General features: G+C 49.3%; 1 protein-coding gene and 1 pseudogene across 4 annotated transcripts in view; one reads left to right on the top strand and one right to left on the bottom strand.

Moving 5' to 3' along the window:
* Positions 1-26,081, top strand: part of KIAA0319L (KIAA0319 like) — a 132,117-nt gene extending 106,036 nt beyond the window's left edge. For 3 of the 4 annotated variants that reach the window (XM_075553786.1, XM_075553782.1, XM_075553797.1), the window contains 13 exons: positions 372-504; positions 4,731-4,959; positions 6,180-6,303; positions 6,885-7,017; positions 8,939-9,087; positions 9,902-10,053; positions 10,336-10,474; positions 12,196-12,355; positions 15,771-15,913; positions 16,911-17,033; positions 17,534-17,624; positions 18,761-18,852; positions 21,608-22,806. In XM_075553786.1, coding sequence (XP_075409901.1) covers positions 372-504; positions 4,731-4,959; positions 6,180-6,303; positions 6,885-7,017; positions 8,939-9,087; positions 9,902-10,053; positions 10,336-10,474; positions 12,196-12,355; positions 15,771-15,913; positions 16,911-17,033; positions 17,534-17,624; positions 18,761-18,852; positions 21,608-21,795 — 1,856 coding nt within the window. In that variant the 3' untranslated portion in view covers positions 21,796-22,806. Of the gene's footprint in view, positions 1-371; positions 505-4,730; positions 4,960-6,179; positions 6,304-6,884; positions 7,018-8,938; positions 9,088-9,901; positions 10,054-10,335; positions 10,475-12,195; positions 12,356-15,770; positions 15,914-16,910; positions 17,034-17,533; positions 17,625-18,760; positions 18,853-21,607; positions 22,807-24,717 lie in introns of those variants that run through there. The other variant, XM_075553791.1, reaches the window with a different exon arrangement.
* On the bottom strand, positions 799-3,885 carry LOC142428839 (hsc70-interacting protein-like; annotated as a pseudogene).

Here is a 26,081-nt window from a genome sequence, read left to right as displayed (position 1 = left end):
CATTACCTGTATATCTGTGTTATTAAACTTTCATCTTTACCAATTAAATTGTCCTCATTTACATTTCTTGTAAATGAAATTGAGTATCTTTCCATGTGTTTCAGAGTGATTGATTTTCATTTTTTGATGCAGTAGCATTTTAACCAGAGACTGTCTGTGTTGGCGTCCTTGGAAACCACACAGTGGGATATGCATGGAGGGGCAGAATGACCCAGTATTCTAAGGGAAAAGGCACTCCGGAGCGAGAGTCTGTAACGTCATGAACTTTTCCTAGCCTCAAATTTCTGTGTAGCTGCCCTTCTCTGTGTAAACGGAGTAAGCACTGAGATTCAGTACTCTCATGTTGTAACTGATGTTTCTTTTTGGTCAAGAAAGCACCGATGACGACAAAATCGTCCAGTACCACTGGGAGGAACTTAAGGGCCCTCTGAGGGAAGAGAAGATTTCTGAAGATACAGCCATATTAAAACTAAGTAAACTTGTCCCTGGGAACTACACTTTCAGGTAAATACAGATGGGGCTCAAGGTCTTTCTCCAGTGGTCCTTATGGGTTTTGTATTCTTATAGGAGCAGCGCTGACAAACAGGAAATTCACAGTGGAGTTGGTTGATTACATAGGCTTTGGTTCCCTAGGATCTTTGAGCTCTGGAATGATTGTGATTACAACAGTGATACATTTTAGGGCCAAGCTTCTTGTGAAGTAATCAGAATTCATAACAGTTCCCCTTCTCAAAGCTTTATGTGTCAGAACACCAAATCCCCCCCCCCCCAATAAGGGCCTTATTTGTCAAACGAGCATTATGCTTGAGCTCCAAATTTGGCTGACAATTTTACTGATGAGATTCATAACCTTAGGGTTACTGTGATATTTTGACATTTTTGCTGGCTTCTGGGCCACAATCTGGAATGCTACCAGAACTTCTGGATCCTGTGTTGGTGGCAAGAACCTCTGGATCACTAAGAATCTCATTGAGCCCAGACATTTCTGCCCTGCCAGGGGTACCCCTCCCATTCCAGGCTTTCCTCCAGCAGACATCCTGCCCAAAAAAGCCATCTGGAAAGGAGCCATGCTGAGCTCCTGATTGTCCTCTAGCTTAATCCTCCCTGGGTTTGTTCATATTCTTCCCTGGGAGACCTGGAGTGATCTCTCACTCTTCACTGGTTTCCCCTTTCTCCAGCTCTGCAGTTTTCTGGGCCCTTGGCTGAACTTATTTCAGCATTGCGGTAGCATCTTCATCATAGTTCAGTTTACAAGCAAGGGCAAGGTCAATGACGTGCAGCTTCTTCCCAGTGGCCCAAAAGTCTGTGTGCTTTCCCTCGCCACTTGTAAGGCTGAGCGGAATCAGGATTAATTTCAGTGACTGTCCTAGTGTCGGGTGGTAGCGTTTAGCTTCTGTAATTCGACTTAGACACTGGCTCTCCTGGAATAAAGAAGGGCAAGGTGAGGATTCAGTTTGATGGCATGATTGAATAGATCAGTACTTCTGTAGTTCACCATCATTTAGGAAAGGGCTTCTCAACCTTCCTAATGCCGCGACCCTTTAATACAATTCCTCATGTTGTGGTGACCCCCCTTCCAGCCATAAAATTATTTTCGTTGCTACTTCATAACTGAAATTTTGCTACTGTAATGAATCTGGCAACCCCTGTGAAAAGGTTGTTTGATCACCAAAGGGGTCGACCACAGGTTGAGAACCACTGATTTAGGGGATCAGTGGCAGCCACAACCTCATCCTTTGCCTGATCCCTCATCTCTTTGGTTATCTCTACAGTTTCATCTCACATTTCTTGAGGGACATCTGTATCTAGTTTAGTTACACCTTCATTGTCAATTTTCTCACTTGATGGATCATCTGTCTTTATGTTTTTCTTCTTATCATCTGTTTTTCCTTGGTATTTTCTTCTGATTTGGCTTTCTGAGTAGCAGGTGGTATTTTACCACCCGTGCTCTCTCCACCCACTCCCTTGGTGTGCAGAAAGCGTGGGTCCTGTTTACACATTTTCACAAAGGCCTGTAGATCGCTCACTTTGCAGGGGCCTATAGTCCTCAGGTGGAGGGAAGCAGAGGGCACAGCTGTTAATTAAGGTAAAAGGTCTGCCAGCCTTTGTCTCTTCTCAGGACATATCTAAAAGGAACCTGCTCTCCTCGTTGTTCCTTCCACTTGGGAAACGCTTTCTTCAACAATCGACACCTCAAACTCTTCTCCTTTGTGAGTAATAGCTGATGAGGATATTTAGGATCTTCTTCATGTTCTCTCTGACTTTTCGGAGAATTTTATTTAAAAAAAAGTCCTTTTGGAGAAAGACATTATAGAATGTGATTAGTAAGAATTTAAGGCTGAGGCTAACTCTAGAGTTAGTGATCCTCCTTATGTTAACATAATTCATTGTAACAAAGAATTTGTATAGGAGCTATCAAGCAAATGACATGAACATTTTACAGCTGAGAAAAATGATGCTTAGAGTGTACTTAGTAAGTTCTCAGGGGACCTCAGTGTATATTTTTTAACTCCCAAGTCAGGGCTCATTTTACTACCATTTCTTGACTTGACCCATACATATTTTGATTATACTGCCTTGAACGTCCTTCTTAGTGTGTTGAAGTTCTATTCATCCTTAAGGACCAACTAAATTTTTCCACAAGGTTCTGAGAGCTTCCTCTAGACCAGAGAGAAGTGACTATGTCTTTCTTCTTTCCCTAGTGCACTTAGTGCCACTGTGTGGCACCTAACCTGGTTTGGCAGTTTATTCACAGGCCCCAGTCTTCCTTAAGGGCTCTCAGGTCAGTCAAGTTTTCAACACTAATAGGGAAACAGTAGTAAGTGCTCTAGTACCACAACTCCTGTGTCTTTAAATATCCACATTCTGACCTAAGAACATCCTATGGTCTGAAGACTTCAGGGGAATGAAAGGCTAGCTGCCTGCCACCAAGATTGGAGCCCATTTATAGGCTTATGGTGGAGATTTGAGTTGGTTTCTTGCCAATATAGGGATTTTCCCCATTGATGAAGTTTAACCTGTGCCAGGATGACCCTTTTAAAAATAATGTTTATGGATATTTCTTAAAACATTTATTGAATGCTGTTCTGAACTCTTTGCATGCAATATCTCATTTAATCCTTGTAGCTGGTATTATTCTCATACCTCATGGAATTTAGGCTCAGAAAGGTTAAGTAACCTGCCCAAGGCCACACCAACTCCAGTGTCTGAGCTTTGGACCACAATCTTAATCTACAGTGTTTTGGGTGCATTGGGTATCGGAGGTGATTCTTTTTGAGTAGGCCTCCATTTTTTTTTTAATATGAAATAGCAGGATGGGATCGACTGAGTGTTTGTACTTCACTTGCCTTTCCCTCTCCTCCACTTTGCCTGGCAGTTGCCTCTTTCCCCAGCCCTGTGGTCAGGTCCGCTCCTCCTGGATTCACAAGCAAGCTGGAGACTGGTTGAGGTGAAAGAGCAACGGGCAACTGCTATTTTGCTGTTTGTCCAGCACTTCCTTTTGCTCTGTTCTAGGAGACAAATAGAGACAACATTTCTCGGGTTTTTATTTTTCAGATGATTTGATGATTTGTATGTATGTGTGTGCCTGCTGTTTTCAGTGTTTGTTTTTCTCATAAAGACAATAATAGCCAAACTCCCTTTCAGTTCATAAATAAAAGGGGATGGTTAAAGGAAAAATACACAGATACCTGGCTTAATTTGTGACTGATTATGAGATTTGAACAACCTCTGCGTCTTTCCTAGGCATTTCCTCTTTCTGTCAGCAAAAAGAAAGGAACTCAGAGCTCCTTGCTTGCTCATGCTCACATTTGGAGGCGGCTTGAGAAGCTTTAGGCTCTTCTTCAGCCAGAAGGGCCCTTTAGGGGAGAGACTGCTGTCGGACATGGCTTTCCCGCTTCCATCTTGAAGACCCTGCTGCGCACTGCCACAAGCTGTGGGGCCGCGCTGCACAAGAGCTCCTTTTCTCCTCGAGCTCCTGCTCTGTTTGGGTCAGCCCTCCCCATCCATTCCGAGGCCCACTGCCCAGGGCATCCATTCTTGTGATATGCACGTAGCTGCACTTAGCAGGATCGGAGAAAGCGCCTGCTGCATAATAGACTTTAACTCTCTTTTTAGTAGCTTCTCTGAACCCCACAGAAATAGGAACCAGGGCTCAATCTTTTCTTAAAACTTTGGTTTCCAGGCTTTGGGATCTGAGTAATGGGCTTGCATCTTGGCGCACTGTATACCTCTGGGCAGGTTTCTTTGAATTATCCTTCCTCTGAAGTATAATCTATGATACCTATGTCATAGAGTTATTGTGAACTGCATCTGGTTATCATGAGTGCCATATCAGACAGCGCCCTCCATAGGTCTGATACCCACAGGCAGCAAAGTGGTTCTGAAGACGAATTACCTGGTTTGAGATCTTGACCCTGCTGCTTTCAAACTGATCTTGAGCAAGTTGTTTTACCTCTTTTTGCCTCCATATCTTCATTTGTTAAGTGAAAACACTTTACAGAGCTGTAGTAAGGAGTCACTGAGCTGGAAAGCACTTGGAGCAGTGCACATGGTAAAGCTCAGTCCATGTTACTGTTTATCATTATACTCTGCCTTCTCAAGAGGAATAGGGACGAACTGATACCTGCTGCCACTTTGGTATCTCTTAACCTTGACGCTCGGTCCGGTAACTATTATTCCTCTTTGTTTATAGTGCATCCCTGATTACACTCCTCTCTCTACCTTCATAGCTTGACTGTAGTCGACTCAGATGGAGCTACCAACTCTACTACTGCAAGCCTAACAGTGAATAAGGCTGTGGATTATCCTCCTGTGGCCAACGCAGGCCCCAATCAAGTCATCACCCTACCCCAAAACTCCATCACTCTCTTTGGGAACCAGAGCACTGATGATCATGGCATCAGCAGCTATGAGTGGTCCCTCAGCCCAAGCAGCAAAGGAAAAGTGGTGGAGATGCAGGTAGGAGGGGCAGTTACTATTTTCTCTTGCTGGGAACTATTGCTGCTTGGTTAGATTACCCAATCAAGGCTTATTTCTGGTCCATTTTAATTACCAACACTAGGTTTGGATTAGAAAGCAATTTAGATGAAAAGCAAATCCGTCCACAAATCTAGAACATTTAAGGGCCTTTAACTGAAAGATTATAAAAATTGAGGGCTTATGACTATAATCTCAGGGGACAACCAAGGTCAATCAGCACAAAATAGTCCACAGAGACAATGCTGCATGTCCTGGTTTGGTGAGTAGCCACTGTGGTCTTCATAGCTCCCGAATGGTCATCTGAGGTGCAACTATTGGTCTCTCCCTCCCTGTCGAGGAAGGAAGAATGATGAAAGACATACGGAAACAATTTGTCTAGACTATTGTACCACACAGTCACCAGTCTCCGCAATTCTGAGACCAGAAACACTAGATGAGTCCTGGCTACCACCCCCAACTGCTTGGAAAAGAATCACATTTAAAAATTATGGATAGAGAATGAGAAAAATGTGTGGAAGAAAACTCAAAACCATAAAAGAGAGCAGGCTCTGGTCAGATGGAGACTGGTAGGACATGACCCTTAGTCACTCTTCAGGTCTGGACCTGAACTCACCTCCTTATTAGAATAACTCACCAGTTACTATCAAAAGGGCAACATTTACGCAAGGACTAAGTTCAGAGGGTTGGGAAAAAAGGAATGGAAACAGGAAAAATAGGGAAGATGTGGGATAAGTGATGGTAGGTACATTGAAGGTATTGAAATGAATGAACTGCTGTGGAATTTGATTGATCAGACTGTCTTTGGATCACCCTATGACCTTAGTCACAAGAGGGACTTGTTCAGCATTGTGTTTTAAGCTGTGTGATTTCATTGTATGCTCATGACACTTTCTCTGGCTTGGATCTCAGAGACTGATTTTTGTTATCTCCGCATGTTTTCCCTTGTGAGATCTCTGGCTTTATTTGAAATTGCTGCTGTGTCAGGGAAGGCTGTTCCCTTAAAGGGAAGACTTTTAGCCAGCTGTCCCTAGATGTCTGACTCAGCACTCACAAATTATGCTGAACTGAGAAGTCATAGCCCTAATTCCAATATAGGGTTAGAAAACAGGTTAATTCATTTCTACCAGAGTAGGAGGTCCCAGGTGATGTGCTGATTCGGGTGGTCTGCTTTTCCATGTGTCCTGTGTTTATACACACAGGGGGTTAGAACGCCAACTCTACAGCTCTCGGCGATGCAAGAAGGAGACTACACCTACCAGCTCACGGTGACTGACACAATAGGACAACAGGCCACAACTCAAGTGACTGTTATTGTGCAGCCCGGTAAGTCCCGACCTTGTGGTACAGACTCTTTTATTAGCTGGTCCCTCTAAGCTAGGGAGAGAGGAGGAATTGAGTTCTGAACTGTGTAAAGATAGAAGCAAGAGGCATCAATTGGAAGCTTCTCTTGTCCATCCCTTCTGTTCTCTTCATAGCAAGAGATAAGAGTACGTACTTTACTCTTACAGCCTCCACTTACACCCTTGCCCTTGACTGGTTATTGGGCTTTCGGGGGAATCTAGGAGCTAGCTTCTGGGACACCCCAAGTCTTACTATAACCTTTAACAGCACATTTCCTGAAGGGAATCAACCATCCCTAGCCCTCAAGCCCTTTCCATTGAGCTCCTGTAACATGACATTTCAAAGTTAGCATGGCATTATAACTTTCCCAAGGTGGATTGATATGTTCCTGTCTGATCGTCGTCACTGTGAGCTCCTTGACTGAATCCACATCTCTCACAGTAGCTGACAGTCTGTGGGCTGGGAGGCAGAATTCCATGGCTCCAAGAGCATATGTCCCAGTTGGTTCCTCTCCTTTCCCAGCTGAACTGGCTGCTTTTGATGACCAAGTGTCTGTCTTCTAGAAAATAACAAGCCACCTCAGGCAGATGCAGGCCCTGATAAAGAGCTGACCCTTCCCGTGGACAGCACAACCCTGGATGGCAGCAAAAGCTCCGATGATCAGAAAATTATTTCCTATCTCTGGGAAAAAACACAGTGAGTACTGACACCAGAACCCTATGTAAAGGAATCAGACCTTTGACATGCGAGGCCGTCTTTGGCTTTTAAGACGTAACCTGGTCTTCTTAGCTTACCTGGGGGCTGACTGAGAAAGACACGTTTATAGGTTCAAACTTCATTGCTCAGAAAATTCTATTACAGGCACTTTTGGGAAGGAAAGGGAAAGCAAAAGAGGCTGCATAGCATCAGCTAGCCCCAGGTAGTCGTGTGTGGTCCTGGTGCTTTTTCAGGTACAGGCCTTCAGCTGAAATGCATGGTTTAATTACACTGGAGAGGCAGGATGGAAGGGGTAATGGAGCAGAAAAATACTGTTACTCAAAATTAACTGGGTCAGGCTGGCAGGGGGATGGGCAGAACAGCTATTAAAGGGAATTGAAAATTCATCTACAAAATGAAAGCGTTAATCTGTTACCATTTCTTTTTGTTTGTTTTTAAATCATTTTATTAGGGGCTCATACAACTCTTATCACTGTTACCATTTCTTGAAGATACCAGTTACCAATTATGTTAGCCAGAGGCCGAAGGCAGGCAGTACCCAGGACCATTCCTAATTAAACTGGAGCTGCCTGGTCAAGCCATTCCTAGTTCTCACAGTTTCTTCCAGCCCCCTTATACCAAAACAAATGGAAGTCAGATTATATGCAAGCTCCATCCACAAGAAGCAGGACAGTTCTTGGGAAGACTTAAAAACTTTCTCGATTCCAAAGGTGGCAGTCATAGGCCAGACTGGGCTTTGTGGTGGGTATATTTATTTGACTTAGGGACTTTGTCAGAGCCCTGGCGCTGCCTGAGCTGCAAACCACACTGACAGCCCTTTAAACTCACGAGCTGCTCCTAAGGACAAAATGAGGCTTTCGACTCCTATAAAGATTTGAAATCCTACAAAACCAAAGAGGCACTTCTCTGTCCTGCAAGGGCGCTAGGACTCAGAATTGATTTGATGGCAATGAGTGAGCGAGCGAACTTCAGAAACCACTTGATTTTTGATGGCTGAAATTGGATTCTAGAAATGATTTCCTCTAGGTCTTGTTTCTACCTTTTGAGAAGCTAATCCCTCAGTCCAGCTTGCTTTAATTCTCTTTGTTTAAGATATGGCTGATAAACCTTTCAGTTGAGATTGATCGATATTAAGGCTGAGATAATGCTTAGCCTAGCTCCATGGAGCAAGATTTCATAAGGGGTACTGAGGTCAGGGGTTATAAATTTTAAAATAAGGCAAAATCCTGGTCACGTGCAGATGTCTCTGGTCGCTGTGTTTTTTTCAGGAAAGCTGCAGGGCGTTCTTAACCCGGGCAGAAGGGTTCCCCGTTCTGTGCAGCCTCTGTGACATGAGTGTGGGCACAGTGCTCCTTCCCTGCACCTGTAGGTCCTCGGTGGCCCCAGAGAACTGCTGAGCAGAAGACAGCTTTGCCCTGAGAGGTCTTGTGCAACCTTGGCCCAGTTCCCTCCCTTGACTTCTCATCAGGAAGGATGTTGGCATGTGATGAAGAAATGCATTTTGGCTTTGCTGGCAAGAGCTGAACTAACTACTGAGCCAGAAATGCTTTTCAGAAATACCTCTTTTAAATCATTCTTTGGATCAGAACACATTCTTTCTGTAGCGAGCTTTCTTTGACAGACTGGAAGAAAAGAGTTGGAATGTTCTAGAAGCTTCTATAAAGGATAAAGCTAGGTGTGTTTGACAACTGGTGACTGAAATTTTCTGATCAGCGGGTAGCCTGTATTTTGGGGCCAAATGATACTTTGTTCAAATGGAATATTTTTAAACATGTGCTCTCAAGGTCTGGGGAACAAGGGTTCACATCTTCGCTGAGGCGGAAATCCGCACTGCCTGCTGCTTCAGGACCAGAAAGCCGCAGACAGGTACAGCTCCACCCTCTGGTTTCTCTTTGTCCAGGGGACCGGAGGGGGTACGGCTGGAGAACGCTAACAGCAGTGTTGCCACGGTGACGGGGCTGCAGGGGGGAGCCTATGTGTTCACCTTGACTGTCAAAGATGAGAGGAACCTGCAAAGCCAGAGCTCCGTGAACGTCATTGTCAGAGAAGGTACTTCCCCACCTTGGGCTGGTGCACAGCCCTTGTTTGGCTGCACAGGTGGAGGGGAGACAACCAGGGGTGGGCGGAAAGCCCGAAGGATGAGGGCAGCTGCTAATTGCTTTTCTATAACAGCATTGAACTAAATGACTCTAAGGTGAATTCTTTTTCTTTTTAAAAAACTCATCCTCTCCCTTCCTGAATAGATAAAGAGTTAAGGCGATTCTCCCTGGCATGTTAATTTCTGCCTGTGTGCTGCCAGGACCTGCGGGTTTCTGGGATTTTCCTGTTAGCCACAGCGACACCTGCTGCCAGACCTTAGAATGACTGTGCGGCACTGCAGCTTCCTGTGCAGTGCTGTGAGCCTGCAAGCCCCAGCCGGCAGCCGGAAGCGACTTTGCTCTGGTGTGTGGATGCAGGGATCAGTGGGGGCTGTGGGACATGGGTCCATAGCTGGCCTCACTAAACACTAATGTCTGAATAGGCAGGCAAGCTTCAAGTAGGGCCCTCTTTGTCTTTTTTTTTTAATATTAAGGAAGGAATAAAAAGATGGTCAGAAAATAAAATTTTTAAATCATGCTTCAAAAGGGACATTTAAAAAAATAGTCGCTGACTGAAAGCCACATTCCACAATAGCGGGGCATTGTTCCCCATGACTGTGTCACCCAACAGCGGAGGAGCAGCTTCCTTTTGGAGAGGCTGCTCGGGCCCATTGCTGTGGTGTCTACAAGAGGACCTGCAGCGCTGGGGTTTGGAATGGGCACATCATAAAGAAACTCCCTTTCTCAGAAAATGATGTTCTTTCACGGGTTTTTGTCTCGGCTAGAAATGAACAAACCACCGGTAGCCAAGATTACAGGGAGTGTCATGATTACCTTGCCCACGAGCACAGCAGAGCTGGACGGCACCAGGTCCTCAGATGACAAAGGAATCATCAGCTACCGCTGGACTCGAGAGGATGGGAGCCCAGCAGCAGGGGTACGTCTCGGGGGAGAGGTGGGGTGCTGATATTCCAGAATGGGTTTTTACCAAGTAGTCTTTTGTGTTGAACTTGGCTTAGACACTGGGAGCAGCCAGGGAGGAGAAATGACTTGTTTGCAAGACACAGGATATACTTTTGTCCCCTGAGTCCAGTGGCTGGGGGCTGCAGTGCCCTCAGAGCAGGAATTGCCCAGAGTGGACAGTCTAGCACAGGGGCTCAGTTCCTGGACTCGCTAGGCTGGTGTTTGCTTCTGCAGTGTTGCCTTGTTATCCCCCCAGGAGGTGTTAAACCGCTCTGACCATCACCCCATCCTCCTCCTCTCCAACCTGGTGGAGGGAACCTACACATTTCACCTGAAAGTGACGGATGCAAAGGGAGAGAGTGACACAGACCGGGCCACTGTGGAGGTGAAACCTGGTGAGTTCACTTAGAGACAGATCAGCCAACTGAAAGCTCTCTCCTGAGACCCCCTTTCTGAGGGCATGTCCAGCTTAAAAGAAAAAGAAATCTAGAAATCCCACGTTGAAAAATCCATGACACAGCCCCAAATGCATTACTATTGAGTTTTCTGACTCATAGTGACCCTGTCAAACCCCGAAATCAAATCCACCGCCATCAAGCTGATTCTTATTCCTGGTGAGCGACCCTGCAGGACAGAGTAGGATGGCCCGGTGGGTTTCTGAGACTGTAACTCTTGACAGGAGCAGAAAGCTTCAGCTTTCGCCTAAGGAACAGCTGGTGCTTTTGAACCACTGACCTAGTGGTTAGCAGCACTGCACCACGAGGCTCCTTTTAGTGACCCAGTAGAGACTGCTGATTCCAACACACCTCTTCTGTTCACACACGGAGGGCCTCTCCCAGGGCATCTCAGCCCGAACGATAGAAACACAGAGGGCAGGGCGTGCTCAGTGTCACAGGGCAGTTGTGTCAGAACCCGGCCTTTGTGTCCCTCGGCCAGCACTTTCTCCTCCATGTGTGACTGAGGAGAGAGGGCTCAGGGGGTTGGGAATTGAGCACAGGGAGAACTTGAGTCATGATGTCTCATCAGCACCCAGATGCAGAAAACAATTTATTTTTATAAGTTAAGCCTGAGGCTTTGTCTGACAACCCAGGGAAGGTAGAGTAACTGGTGTCCTTTACATTTTTAAGATTTGCAGAAATAAAATTTTCTCCTTAAACAGAACAATGTTTTTGTTTTGCTTTGAGGCTAATTTGGTGGTGGAGAGGAACTGTGGGGGAGGGGAAGAGGGTGGAGACTTACAAACTGCTAAGCATCTGATGAGACCATGTTATTAACTTTAAACCCGCTCTTTACTATGCGGACCAAGCCGTATTATGAATGTGTCCGATGGGAAGGAGCCTTGGGAAGTCTTTCAATCCTTGTCCTGCCTCTAGAAAGGACAACATCCAAGACACCATTAGTCTCTGCTGTGTTTAAAATCAGATCGTAGGTAGTTGGTAAGTTACGCAAATTTACACATCGGAACAGTATGGGAATAAGGTATTCTGAATTATCGCTTTCAACTTCAAAATGTAGAGCGGTCTCTGGGCTGTAGTCAACAGTGAAACATTAGTTTCATAGCTCTAGAGTTGTAAGGAGATGGTGTGGCAGCAGCAGTAGTACTCTTAACAGATCCTTCTTTCTTGACTGCCTGGATTGTCTGTGTGTGCGCTGTGGGGGCAGGTCCATTCCCATTACCAGTAAGCTTGTTGAGCTGGGCATTTCCCCCCCCAGAATTGCTTTGAAAAGCAAAGGTAGACCAAGTTCATCAGGGCATCAGAAACTAGATGTGGGCTGGGAGAGGTTGCTTGCCACCCACCACTTGGCCTGGAGAACTCAGCAAAGCCACCTAGGCCTGGGCTTTTCAACAAAGCCCCGACACATTCCTCTCTTCCCCACCTCCCTCTAGTACCCCCTCTTGCTTCATTTATCCCCAGTAATTCTCTGGTGGGTGCAGAGACCAAGAATGTTTTAGAAGCTTTCAAGCCAGCCCCAGATGGAATTAGTAGAATTCCCTTTTGTGCCTTTCCATGTGCCAGAAGTCCGTGCGCTTCTCTCCTGTGCCATAGCAGATGCACAGAGGCAGGTCTGTGTTTCTTCTACTTCTAAAACCATGACTGATCCACATGCCTTCCAGATCCCAGGAAAAACAACCTGGTGGAGATCATCTTGGATGTCAACGTCAGCCAGCTAACTGAGAGGCTGAAGGGGATGTTCATCCGCCAGATTGGGGTCCTTCTGGGGGTGCTGGATTCCGACATCATTGTGCAAAAGATTCAGCCATACACGGAGCAGAGGTAGCTGGGCAATGACTGGGGGGAGAAAAGGAAAGGCCAGGGGCCCCCTGGGGTTCTTGACTGAGCAGGCAAATAGCTTATAAGGAGGCTTTCTGACCAGGAACCACTCATTGAATGGAGCAGTGACTTCTTCCAGGGGGGTGTGGGTGCAGGGCAGTCCAGAGAGCTCCCAGAAGAAGTAAAAGTTGTGTTGGCAGCAAGGAGAATGAAGGGGGGATTTGAAACAGGGGAGCCACCTGACTCTGGTCGTAGTGAGGGCTTTTTCCTCCTCCATTAGAAGTGAAGATGTGGTTGGCGGTAAGTCTGTTGAGATGTCAACAGTCCTAGACAAGCCAAGAGGTTAGTTTTTCAGTTTTGTCTGAAAGACCCAAGTTGATTTGTTTTAGAAGTGTGAAGTTACGGTTCATTTTGTTTTTAAAACGAGATTCCTAGTTAGGTGAATTAAAAAAAAAAGATTGGTAGTGCAGAGGTTAGACTGTGGTAGAGAGAGACCAAAGGCTTAGAGAGCAAGCAGGAAGGACTGGTCTAGTAACAGAGTGACAAAGACCTAAGTTAGGATAGTGACCCTGGGGATGGCAGGGAGGATGAAGTGAGAAGAAATTTTGGAGATTAAATAAGCAAATGAGACTTTGGGAGTGCAGGTAAATGAGGCATCAGATGTGGGGCTTTGGATTTGGGGGACCAGAAAGACGGTGAATACCATTAGCTGAGATTAGGGATACCGAAGGAGTTGTTTAGAAGGAAAGAAGGTTGAGTTTGACTATTGGATTTGAAGATGTTCCACCAGGTAGCAGTCAGTGCAGGCTGGGAGTGAGGATGGAGGCAAAAGTCCAACGTTGGCATTCCCCGGCGCACACCCAGGCAGGAGTCCAGCTCAGGACATTGAGTCAGCCTGGGAGAGTGTCCGAGGGGTGAGAGAGAACTCTGGGGGCACTAGTATTTCAGGAGTAGGACGGAAAAAAGAGTTCGCAGAGGAAGCTAGGAAGGAAAGAGGCCAACCAGGCAGAGTTGTCTGCTGGAGGGGAAGGGGTTCTTGGACAATAGGGGGCTGGTTCTAGGCTTCAGATGTGCCAGGGCCTGGAAGGGTGTGAGAACCAGACAGGCCTGTGGGCTTCTGACTAGTAGTCGGTTATCAGAACCTTAGCAAGAAGAGCATTTTCCTGAGCTGTTAGGAGTGGAGGATAAAAGGCCTGGTGTGCAGCCCTAGAGATGGTAAGAATAATAGCTTTTCAAGAAAGTTTGTGCTGACGGTCATATGGGTGATAAAACCAAAACTCACTGCATGACTTTTCATGAGAGGAAGTATTGGAGCTTATTTATAGCGCGAAAAGGGCAGAGTTTACAGAAGTGGGGAGGGGGTCTCGGGCAGGAGCAGGACCACTGAGTCTGGAAGGAGAAGGAGCAGAAGAACGTAGCGCTGTCACAGGTGAGTTTAGAGGCAGTCCGGGGGGCGCTGAGAGGGTGGTTTCTAACGCCCTGGGTTTTGTGTGTGAAACCACTGTGAGCAGATGGGAATGAGGTGGTAGCCAGAGGGAACTGAAAAGGTTGGGAGAAGCCTCTGAGCAAAATTAGGGTCAAGTTGTGATAGTGGCTTTGAGAAAAAGTGAGGTCTCGGTGAAGGTTAAAGACCTGACAGGAGGAGCTACTGATGCAGTCCACTGGAGCAGGGCTTGCGCTTCCCAGTCAGGGTTCCCTGGGCTCACTCCGCTGTGCTCAGCTGCCCAGGGGGAAGTACAGGGAACATGGCTGCTTGGGTTGGCCTCAGTGGTGGAATTGGCGAGGTAGAGGCAGCAGAGAGATGTCAGCCAGGGTGCTGGCATGGCCGCACATGCAGGAGGAGGTGGAGGGTGCACCATTGATGACTCTGGCTGTGTGGCTTGAGCGGTGGCAGAATGGACACAGTAGAAGAGCGCAGGAGGAGGAAGGAGATAGCACAGAGCAGTGGGAAAGAGCCGGGCTCGAGGCCCGCGGGTGTGGGGGCCTGAACCGATGCCATCACCTGTATGAAGCAATGGATCCTGGTGGTGGAGGAGTTAAGTGGTGGCTGCGCACTGCAGGGTCAGCACTTTGGAACCAGCAGCCATCCTGAGGGAGACAGATGAGACCGTCTCCTCCTGCAGAGCTGTAGACTTAGAACCGCCCGGCAGTTCTCCCGTCCCTCATAGGGTCACTATGAGTCGGAATCAAGTGGAGGGCAGGGCGGTTTGGAGATTGTGCAGAGTTGCTATTGAGGATGAATAAGACGGTGTTTGTATGCTCAGCGCGTGGGCGGTCATCATGATGAGCTTCTTTGGCGATTGGAAGATCTGGGGTAGATATTCTAGCTGGCATTGTCAAAGATAGATCTGGTTCCTTGGGAGGACAGAGGAGAGAGGAGGAGGTCACTCCTGGGGAGATGCAGGTTGGAGGTTATGGGACTGTAAGCGCAAGTTGAAACTAAGCAAGGATCAGGTAACTGGGGGCCAGGGCAGGTGTGCGGTCATGGAAAATGGACAGTGTGTTTTTATGGCACGAGTTTGTTTCGTGATTCTGGAATCTAGAACGCCCTTTGTCAGCCTCACTCTGCAGCAAGCTTTTCAAGAGGCTGTGACAGTGTTCCCAAACTTCATGTCACATGGAGCCCACTGGCCCTGGGCCTCTGAGAGACCCAGGTCTGACCCCCACCCCCACGGCACAAGGGGACAAGAGCTGACAGACCTCTAACCCAGCCCGATCCACTGACCATTTATGAGACAAATGTGGAGCTCAGGAAGCAGTCTCCCAAGAACAGGGCTAAGGCATGGGGAACAGATTTTGGGCTGCCCAGAAGAGTGTTCCAACCCAGTCTGTCTAGCAGAAATTGACAGTCAGAAAGCAGTCAGATTCTGGGCAGGAGTAATGTCATTCACACCAACCACACCATTGTGGAGGGTCTTTCTTTGTGTCCTAAGGCTATACATAGACTGACCTCTTGATAATGCTGTATAGAGAGAGCATTCTGGTGTACCTCAGGACTGAGTAACCGCGATGCAAACCCAGCACCGCCCCAGTTTCAGCAGTTCCAAGGCTGACCACAGGGATCTAGCCATACCACACTCCCAGTTTTCTAGCCCTCTGGGTTCCCTGTCGTTGTGTCAGGCAACCTGCGGCATTTTTAAATGGCCGATGCTCCGGAGCAGATGGGCCAGGGTTGGGACCTGGCTCTGCCATAAATGAACTGTGTGACCTTGGGCAAGTTTCGTAACTGCTCTGAGCCCCAGTGGGAACCGGGAATGATGCTCATCTCCCCTTTCCCAGGCTTGTTGTGAGACAATGCTGAGAGGGACTTAGCGCAGCGCCTGGTGCAACAGGAGGTAGGAGGTCCTTGGGAAACTGTAGCAACTGGCGGTGCTGCTCACTGGAGCTCCACTCACCCTGCTGTCGTGTCTCTCTGCAGCACCAAGATGGTCTTTTTTGTTCAAAACGAGCCTCCCCACCAGCTCTTCAAGGGCCACGAGGTGGCAGCACTGCTCAAAAGTGAGCTGCGGAAGCAAAAGGCAGACTTTCTCATCTTCCGAGCCCTGGAAATCAACACTGTTGGTGAGTGGTGCCGGGTCGTGGACGCAGGGGCCTGCCCATCACCAGAGGGAGTGTGATGAGCCCTGGCTGCCTCAGGGAAGGAGCTTTTTTATTTGTTTGTTTTTAGAAAATACTTTATTGTATCTAACAGGAGAGTTGACACAGCAAAGTAGGCTTTTCGTTTACCCATTTCTACAGAAGTCATGTTCCCATACTGTATCATTATTCTCGCACACTGTTTGTTTGGGTCGCACCATTTCCAGTAGTTGAGAAGATGAGGGCAACAAATATAAAAATGTGCTTGACATACAATCGATGTATGGATTGATTATGATAAGAGTTGTATGAACCCCCAATAAAGTAGAAGATGAAGTGATAAAACATTGCTTTAAGGTAAAAATGAGAATATAAGGGAGCAGGGAAATGGGAAGGAGCTCTTAACCTGGGTCCACAGGAGGAGGGGGGCGGGCAACTGGGAGGAGATGACATCTTCATTTTCACAAACCTGGCTGGGGTGTATGATTTCCCTCAATTCTGGAGGCAGGCCACACACAAGCTCCAGCGTTAGTAGTAGACGCCATGGCTTTGAGGCAGAGAGAATCCTAGAATTTCATCTCCCCTTGCCTGACAAGATGCTGTTTTCACTTCTGACCGCTTCCCCGTTCCGATCGTTTCTCCCTCTGCTTCTCTGTGTTGTTAGTGCTTCAACACAGACACGGGCACACACACTGACAGCTCCACATTTGTGCTCTTAAAAGATTTTAAAAATAAAGATGATTACTCTTCTTTCTAATCCGACGTATGTAGTTTTGTCAAGGAAGGAGGTCCAGGGCACTGAACAACTGCTGATCTCCAGACGGGGCTCTTTGCTGGCCCTCCTCGTTGCTCTGGTCTGACTAAGCCATGGTGGCCAGGTCAGATGCCAGCACTGGGCAGTTGGCACTTTCCCATCTCAGTGGATCCTGGAGGCCGTTGTCCCCACTGGCTTTGACCGTCTTCCCTTTCCTGCTGCCTTCAGCGTGTCAGCTGACTTGCTCGGACCATGGTCACTGTGACTCATTCACCAAGCGCTGTATCTGCGACCCTTTTTGGATGGAGAATTTCATCAAGGTGCAGCTAAGGGATGGCGACAGCAACTGTGGTGAGTTTTCTCCTTGGCACTGTGCCAGCCGGGTTGGCACAGAATGTGCTTCAGAGCTGAGTGGGTGGGTGTTGGTGTTTGCGAGGCAGATGAGCAGCCAAGGAAAAGAACTTTGTGTGTCTTCTGTTTGCAGAGGACTTTTACTCCCTTCCTCCGCACTTGCTCAAGGGTAGAGGCACACGGAACCAGCCGTGTAAGGAAGCCCAAGCTTAATTCAGACTTGTTGCAAATCGCAACCTAAAACCTGACCGACTACAGGGCCCCTGTTCTTCTGGAGGGCCTGTTCCCTCCACAGCCCTCTGTGCCAGCTCTTCCAGCCCCCAGCTGTCCAGAGCTCGGGGGCCCCAGAGCAGGGACTGGAAAGCAGAGACAGTTCTAAGGACTTGAAAACCAGCTGCCCTCAGCCCAAGTTCCTGCCTCCCAGCTGGATGGAGCCACCTCCTGCCCAAACCTTCCCGCCTCTGCCGTCATAGCCCTCACTGGTTTGTTTTTCTCGACAGAGTGGAGCGTGTTGTATGTCATCATTGCTTCCTTTGTCATTATTGTTGCCATGGGAATCCTGTCTTGGACTGTCGTCTGTTGTTGTAAAAGGTAAGTGCATCTGGCTTTACAGTCATGTGTTCACGGGGCAGAGAACTTCATGCCCTCCCCGTGGAAGGACTGCAACTGGGGCCTGGCTTCCCTCCCTTCCCCCCGTCACCTTATCGCCGTCGTTTGGTCCACCCCTCGCGTGTTCAGAAAGGCCTTCCTCACCCCCGAACCCACTTGAAGGCAGAAGCACACCCCATTGGTGGCCCAGGTAGAGAGATGAGGCTGTGACGGTGGGAGGGCACGTGGGTCCCTTGGTACTCCACACCTCGGCACCAGCACCTCAACACTGAGCATGGAGCAAGGCCCTGGTTCTGCCTTCCTTTCTGCTGTGACCTCAACCAATGCATGTTTCCATTTAATTATAGGCTGAGGTTAGGTGCTCTGGAGTGTTTCACTTGTGTCTTCCTAGCTAGTTTTATGATATTTAATGTGTATACTTATTGTATCTTTTTCGTATAATAAAGTATGACCCCTGTGTCACTGCATGCCAAGCACCATGATAACATTGTGTAGGTCATATCTATTTTAAGGAGTTACTGAGTGGTGCACACAGTTAAGCACTCAACTACTAGCTGGAAGGTGAGCTGTTTGAACCCCCAAGACATGTGCGGGGTCTGCCCCCAAAAAGTCACAGACCCTCAGGGGTGGTTCTTCCCTGCACACACAGAGGCCCCATGCCTTGGAATCTACTGGCAACCATATCTTCTTTAATTAGCATAACAGCATAACGACCCTTCCTCAGCGTACAGAGAAGGAAGTCGGTTCAGGAAAGCACAACCCCTGTTGAAGGATACTTGGAGAGTAAGTGGCAGAGCTGGAGGCCAGCCTGCACTCTTGGGCACACTGGCCATGGAAGGACGGCCAAGGGCCTCCCACGCTTGAGCGGCACTGCGAATGACTTGCTGGCCCCTGACCCTGGAGTAGGGGGCCGTGCTGATGCAGGCTGCGTCCCTGGCCTTTGTCCAGAATTAGTGAGGAACCGTTGAGAAAGAATCACACTTTGTACTTTGCCTGAGCAAGAAGAGAAGGGCACCCTTCCCATTAATGCCCCCCTCCCCCCGAAAGGACCCTGGGTCTGTTCCTGAACCTCACACAGAACCTCCTTCCTGAGCAGGGTGGGGGCTTATGTTTTTCAGGCAAAAAGGAAAACCCAAGAGGAAAAGCAGGTACAAGGTCCTGGATGCCACTGACCAGGAAAGCCTGGAGCTGAAGCCCACGTCCCGCTCAGGTAGTGCCCAGAGCCAGCTGTCGGTCCCCTACCCCTGCTTGCTCACTTGTGCAGACCCTGGTCTGACTAAGGCTGGGAGGCAGGTCTCAAGTTGCAGGTCGTCCCTCTCCATGGGTCTTCGGCTTTACAGAGGGGCCAAAGCTCTGGCTCTTCTCAGCCTGTGTCTCCCTTTCAGCTAACTGAACTTCAGCTGTCCAAGCCGTCCTAGGTGGTCAAGGCCAGGGACCTGAACGGTCGCGGCTATTTGAATTAGAAGGGCACGAGTGAGGGAGGAGTAAACAGAAGTTTCTTTCTGGAGAAGAGAGGATTAAATACAGAGGCAGATAGATTTAAAATGCACTCTGGGAGAAGACAGAGTAGTGATATGTTGGCAAAAGCATGAGAAAGGGAGACGGGAAGGGTGATTTTCAGAGATGTTGTTTGAGCATCGCTGTGGGTTGTGTGTGGTCACCTTCTGGGAAACGTTGATAATCAGGACGGAGGGCAGTTATGAGCGGGCTTGAGACTGGAGAACTGAGTAGGACCCAACTTTGGAAAGTTCCAACCAGGAGCCCAAGAGGTTAAGTGTTCATCCCGATGGTGACACTGTGGAGGAAGTTAGCGTAGTGTCCCCATATCACAGATGGAAGGGAAGAGATTGCTGGAGCCATCTGAGGAGGAAGTGATGACGGCACCAACAGTAAGGTGTCAGCAGGGGTGGGAGGACAGGATTGACTGGGTGTATTAGTCTGGGTACTTTAAAGAAACAAATCCACAGAAACCCATGTATAAGAGAAAGTTTTATATAAAGGTTAAGTGCGTATTCAGGAAACATCCCAACCCAGTGCTGCTCAAGCCCACAAGTCCAACATTAACCCATATGTCCAACACCAATCCACCAAGTCCTCCTCCATCTCACAAAACACACGCAATGATGCCGACTGCAGGAAAGCTGAGTCAGTGAATGTGTAAGCATTTCAGCGTTGGCAGGGGTCTCCACACGGGTGCTCCAGCACCCAGGGCTGCATCGGGGTAGGTCCATGTGGCTTCTCCTCAGGGATGTCTTGCAGGAAGTGAGCCTTGCCAGCTAAAGTAGGGAACTGGCTAAGGCAGCTGCATCCTGGTCCGATCATCGGAAAGCAAGAGGCCAGAGAACTAGAAAGGTGAGGCTCACTGAGCCATTTATCCCTCTGCCTTTCAATTAACCCCACCTGTGTTTATCAGCCAGTTTGGCACAATAACTACCTCACTGGGTAAGAGAAGACCGATTCAATTGATGGGGAAAATGGAGGACAAAAGAACCCAAGGAGGACTCTCAGGGGAGGAGGGCACGCCTGAGGGCGAGCTATCACACCGAGTGCTGCAGAGGCCCAAGGGTAGGAGTGGATCCCCGCACGGGGCACTGGAGAGATCACTGGTGACTAAGCGAGCAAGTTAGAGAAGAAGGACTAATGACTGCAGAAGGGAAAGCCAAAAGGAGGCTGGACACACAGAAATGTCCTTTCTGTGTGTGTGTGTGTGTGTGTGTGTGTGTGTGTTGAGGGGACAGTGAAGTCCAGGGCTCTCTGGACAGGAAGCCCATGAGCATGTTGCAGCCGATGCAGCAAAGGAGGGCTCCTTGCAGAGGTGGTTAAGACGTGTTTGTGTTGTTGCTTTTGAAACACCACAGGCGGATGAGATCAGCCTCAGGAGTGGCTTCCCGGAAGCAGAGCCGGAGCCTAGATTTTGAGGAAGGCAGGCCCTGGTCTTTTCAGCTCCTGCCTCTCCGTTCTTGTGTCCTGACCTCTGTCTGTCCCCTCCCTGTTCACTTGTATAATCTCTTTATATCTTACAAGAGATGAGCTCAGCTACCTCTCAGCTACCTCAGCCCTAATCCCTGCCTCAATAACATGACAAAGACAGTTCACTCCCAAACGGGCTTTAAAGCGCAGGCACAGGCATTAGGATTCCCACAGACACCACTTAACCCCCAACTGGCTGTCTCTATAGGCCCCGCCAGCCCCACCACACACACACACACACAAACACACACACACACACACACACACACACAAAAACCACACACACACCACCGGTCAGTGGGTCAGTGCCAGCCACAAGCAGGGAGTCCGCAGAGCAGGCATCCACTTGGAGCAAAATGGTCGCACCTTCCATGTCAGAGACGTTGCCACTCCCCAGCTTCTCTGAGCCGGCAAGGTCACGCTCTTCTTCTGGAGTCTGAGTTCCTGTTGGTGGTGCATCCTGCCTCTCTGTCCTGCCACCCTATCTTGGAGATGAGGACACAGAGCAAAGGGTGGCAGGTCTGGGGTAGCACTGGCCGCCCAAGAGGGTTTTGGTATTAGACACAGTGCCCATGGCCTAGCACAGCTCACCCCAACCCGTTGCCTCCCTTTTAAAATCTGCCCGCCACCAGCACTTACAGAACTGCTGCCTTCCTTCCACACGTGACAAAGTGGGAGCTCTGGGCCAGGCACTGTGGCAGGTGCTAGGGTAGAACCGTCTGGACCCCAGCCCTGTGGGGTGCTGTCCTCACAGAAGGGGAACTAACTCCATAGATGGGCTGCTCAGCAGCTGGGGGCACTCAGCCTGCTCTTCTCCAGGCTCTAGCCTGGGGCTCTCCTTGGAGGACTGCTCACCCAGCCTGCTGAGGGACTGCAACCGCTGCCTTCCCCTCTGCCCTCCCACAGCGGGCCTGGACTTTCTCTTTAGGCAGGGGTGGGGAGTGGGGATGGTGGGGTGGTACAGGGCTGGCTCTAGCTTCCCACCTCCCTTGCAGGCCTCAAGCAGAAAGGCCCCGCGCTGAGCAGCAGCCTGATGCACTCCGAGTCCGAGCTGGACAGCGATGATGCCATCTTCACGTGGCCAGACCGAGAGAAGGGCAAACTGCTCCACGGTCAGAATGGCTCTGTGCCCAACGGGCAGGCTCCGCTGAAGGCCAGAAACCCCCGGGAGGAGATCTTGTAGCAAGCTCTTCCGACTCCTCAGGGCGTGGGTGGGCAGTGCCAGGGCCAGAGCACGGCCAGACTGGGCTGTGAGCCCTCTCGGATCTGCGCGCAGCTGCTCTCCCAGCACCGGTGGTCTCACCACCCTCACACCCAACCAGAGCCTCTGGTACTTGAGCCAGCCCTCCTCCAGGACCCGGTGATCAAGCTGTGAATGAAGAGTTTCCTCCTCAAACCTGACCTAGAGGCCTCCCAAAGCTGCTCATCTCAGGACCTCCTGCTCTGCAAGCGCCTTCCCCGTCCCAGTGGGAGACGCAGCAGGCTCCTGGCCTTCTCCACCTCTGGCAGGAGCAAGAGTACCCCCGAAGTGGGTAGCCTGGCTGTGGCACTGGGAAGTTCTGCCAAGAGCTGCCCCTAATCCCTGCACCAGGGACGCAGCACCAAGCACCACCGGCACCAGGTGCACAGAGGGCCTGTGCTTTGTTGTCCTCTGGGCCCCGAGGACACGGGCACCCCCTCCGCTCCCCACTGACAAGGGTGGTACAGATCCCGTTTCTGGGCCCTGGAGCCCCACTCCCTTTTCTGTTGGCCAGGGGTGGACGGGCGGCTGGTGTTTCAGGGATCCAGAGGAGCGGAGGTGGCCTGTGCAGAGTAGCTGGCTGGACACACACTGCAGTCCTCCTCTTTCTCGGACTCCCACTGCTGCTGTAGGGCGCTGCCACCACTCCTGGTCCCCAGTGGGGGCAACCACAGGCTGACTGGAATATGTGGCATGTGAGTGCATGTGTGTGATTGCCCCACTGTGGTCCCTGCATGCGCGTGTCCATGGGGGTGTGCACGCTCAGCCCTTGGAGGGCTCTGGGCCACTTACAAGGCACCCTCCACTTAGAAAGACTTCCTTCTACCTGCCCCTCCACCAGGGCCTCTGCTGAGGAGAAATCGGAGGGTTAGCGGGGAGAGACTTTTTAAAAGAGACTTTATACTACTACACTACTGTCTGTTGTGAGATGATTAAACCTGCTATTTAATTGTATGCTCACCTGCTGTTTTGTGCCTCGCCCCCGAGCTGGGCCACGTGTGACCAGCTGTGCCTCCGTGGTACGGCGCCTCTGGGATGGCTGTCCATGGGGCAGGCATCAGCACTGGGACCCTGCTGGCCAGGAGCACGTCAGCCCAGCACCCTGCTGGCTGCCTGCTACCCTTGGCCAAGGGCGGGGAGTTTTCTGCCCATTGTTTTCATACCTTTTGTACACAAACAGGAACTGTCCGCCATGCCCAAGCAGGGACGCTGCCCTCACGTCCAGGCTGTGGCCACTACTCTTCCCCTGTGGGTTTCCCATCAGTAAGTTTGGCCCCGCCGCCTCAGTCATCCTGTGTTACTTATGAAGCAATCTGAGGGATGGGGTTGGGAGGGCTGGACCCCCACAGCCAGATGAAGTCACTTAGCTCACACATTTAAGTCAACAAAAGGGTCAGAACGTGGGCCCAGCAGCCTGGAGTCAAATCTGAGCCTGGATGAGAATTTCCTGCAGTGCTTGTTATAACAAACAGCCTGCCGGGACCCCAGAGTTTCAGGCTCAGCAAATTAGGGGGCACATTTCTACCAAGTACCTGGAGTGAAGGAAGTAAATTCGGTCAAGGGAGAACTCAAATCTGCCAGAAGCACACGTTCTCTTGGGCGGGACGGTGGGGCTGGGTCCAGATGAACACAATTGGCCCTGTACCCAGCAAAAGCCTGGTGAGGAGTGTGTGCTTGGGGCAGATGGGAAGGATTCCCTTTCCCAGGAGAGGGCTATTCCCCAGCTTTCTGCCCTATAAAGGCAGAGGGTGTGTACCAAACTCAATCTGCCCCATGAACAACTGCTCCCGGTGACCCTTCAAGGACCACAGGAGGGCCACCTGTCGAGAATGGCCATTGGGCTTTTATGAGAAATAAACTTTGCGCTAGCCACTGCATTAAAAAAAAAGAACAAAAACTATTGTTGACGCTCTGAGTCCAGGTCCACTTCAGTGACAGGCAGGCCTCCAAGAGGCCCGAGTCATCAGCCATCAGGCGACACTGATGCTCCCCCTCCCACCGTCCTGCCCATGAGGGCTGCAGCGGGTGCAGCTGTGAGCGTGCTCAGAGCCCTGTGCTGCTGGATCCTCAGGAAGAGCAGGCAGTAAGGGCGCGGAGTGGAGCGCTAGAGACCTGTGGAGCAGGGAGGGGCGGTTGGCAGCAAACTTCCACCAGCTGGTCTCAGGCCAAACAAGCTTTCAAAGATCTGTTTCTACAAACTCGCTAAAGGAAGAGTCGAGGGCGAGTCCAGGGCAAACATGTTCACTTCAGACTTCGTGCTGCCAATGGCTACAGCTTGTTAGAGTCTCCAGACAGGAAGGTGGCTACACGGAGGACACCTGTGGGTGACCGCCACACGCAGAGCTCTCAGGCACCAAGGGCTCTCACCAGCACCTCAAGTGGACTGACCACCTGGATGCGAGTGGCCGGGAGAATCAAGTTGTCAGGGAGGACTTGCAATCACGTGGTTTTCTCTGCAATGCCCACCGGGCTTCAAGAAAATCCCCAACAGGCATAAAATCGTTCCTTCTGAAACCTGGGCCTAAAAGAACCTCAGACCTATGTACAGCCTGCTGAAAGGTCTCTAACAGCACAAATCTTAACACCAACTTTAAGTGGCAGGCCAATGATGGCATAGTCAATACCCAGGAAACGTCCCCATGCAGTTATTTTACATCGAGATGAAACACCTGTGCCTCTGGGCGGGTTCTTCTGAGGCAAGTGCCCATCGGTGGGTAATGCCAGCTAGTGGAGAATCCGATAGGAGAGACCACTACCACCACTGTATTCCACCTTAGCTCGAAAATCCGTGTTCTCTCCCTCACATGCAGGAAGCACTTCTACAATGGCATTCAAGGAGCCAGTAACTAGTGTCCCTCTTTCCAGGTCATCCGAAGGGGACAGAGCCGAGAGGAGGTGGAAATACTGCAGAAGAACATGCAGGACGGGAGTGGCGGTGATGGTGACTGACTGAGAGTAATCTGCAGTCCTTCCAGAGCAGGATAGTAGGGATACTGATTAAAGTATTCATATCACAGATACTAATAAATCCACTAAAATGTCCTAACCAGGATATATGACTTCCAAACCAAAAAGGAGAGGAAATTAAGACAGCCCATTCAGGCCCAAAGAAAGTGGTATTCGATGGGGAACAAAGTAACATTAACTAATAGTAATTGCAGTAGATTAAATAGACCAAAGTTGCCCTTAAAAACAGTTTTCAAATTGCATAATAAAACCACCAACAACCAAGCAAGGTAACAGACTGGATATACTTAGAAGTTTTTAAAGAGAGACAACTAAAATATAACAAGGATTGAAATTTAAAAGACCTCCTCTTTGGGGGTAAAACGATCCTTTCATGGGAGTCACCAATTCATTAAGAGTAACAAAATTAAAGTTATGAAGTAGTAATGAAAATAATTTTTTGATGGGGGGGGGTCACCAATGGCTGTGGCATTAGGAAGGTTGAGAGCCACTAGACTAGGGACTTTGGTTCCTAGTAAGACAGAATTAACCCTATAGAAATAATCCAACTTGGAAGAGAGTGTGCACATGAGGAACCATCACCAAAAAAACCCCAAACTGCCAAAACTCAACCTACCAAATCCAAGACGGTAAAAATAATCCTCCATCCTGTGGAGGCAGAAGGACCAATGATGGGCTCCAGAGACGTCCACTCTTGCCCATGCCTAGCACCCTGACTGCTTGGGGGAAAAGACGTCAGCAAATGACAAGGAAGGGTCCTGACACCTCCTGGAGTGGCTTCTTCCTCGGGACCTGAAAGTGGCTCTTCAAAGTGTTGCAGGCGGAGTGACCCTCTGGCTGTGAGATGTCTGGAAGTCACGACCTCTCTCTTCAGTCCACTGGCAGGAACACAGGTAGATATGGGGCATTGGCCATTCATCAGTAAATATAGCAAAGGGAGAACTGGATGCTACGGACTGACCTATAGGTCCAAAGAACTGGTGCTCCAGAGATTACAAACTACGTTTATACTGCCTAAGAATTTAAATAAATAAATAATAAGGTAATATGGGGAAGTTTTAGCCGCATGAAAAAGGAAACCAGGAAAAAGGCCAAGTTCAACTCATAGCAACCTATATAGGGGTTTCAAGACTAATTCTTTACAGAAGTAGACCACCCTATCTTGCTCCTACAGAGCGACTCCCACACTCAGGGCAGAACTGTCCCTGTGAGCTCCTGAAACCGGAATTGGAAGTTGAAAGCCCATCTTTCACAGAATGATT

The sequence above is a fragment of the Tenrec ecaudatus genome, chromosome 1, assembly GCF_050624435.1.
Source record: "Tenrec ecaudatus isolate mTenEca1 chromosome 1, mTenEca1.hap1, whole genome shotgun sequence".
Classification (NCBI taxonomy): Eukaryota; Metazoa; Chordata; class Mammalia; order Afrosoricida; family Tenrecidae; genus Tenrec; species Tenrec ecaudatus.
This window is presented reverse-complemented; position numbering and strand designations above follow the sequence as displayed.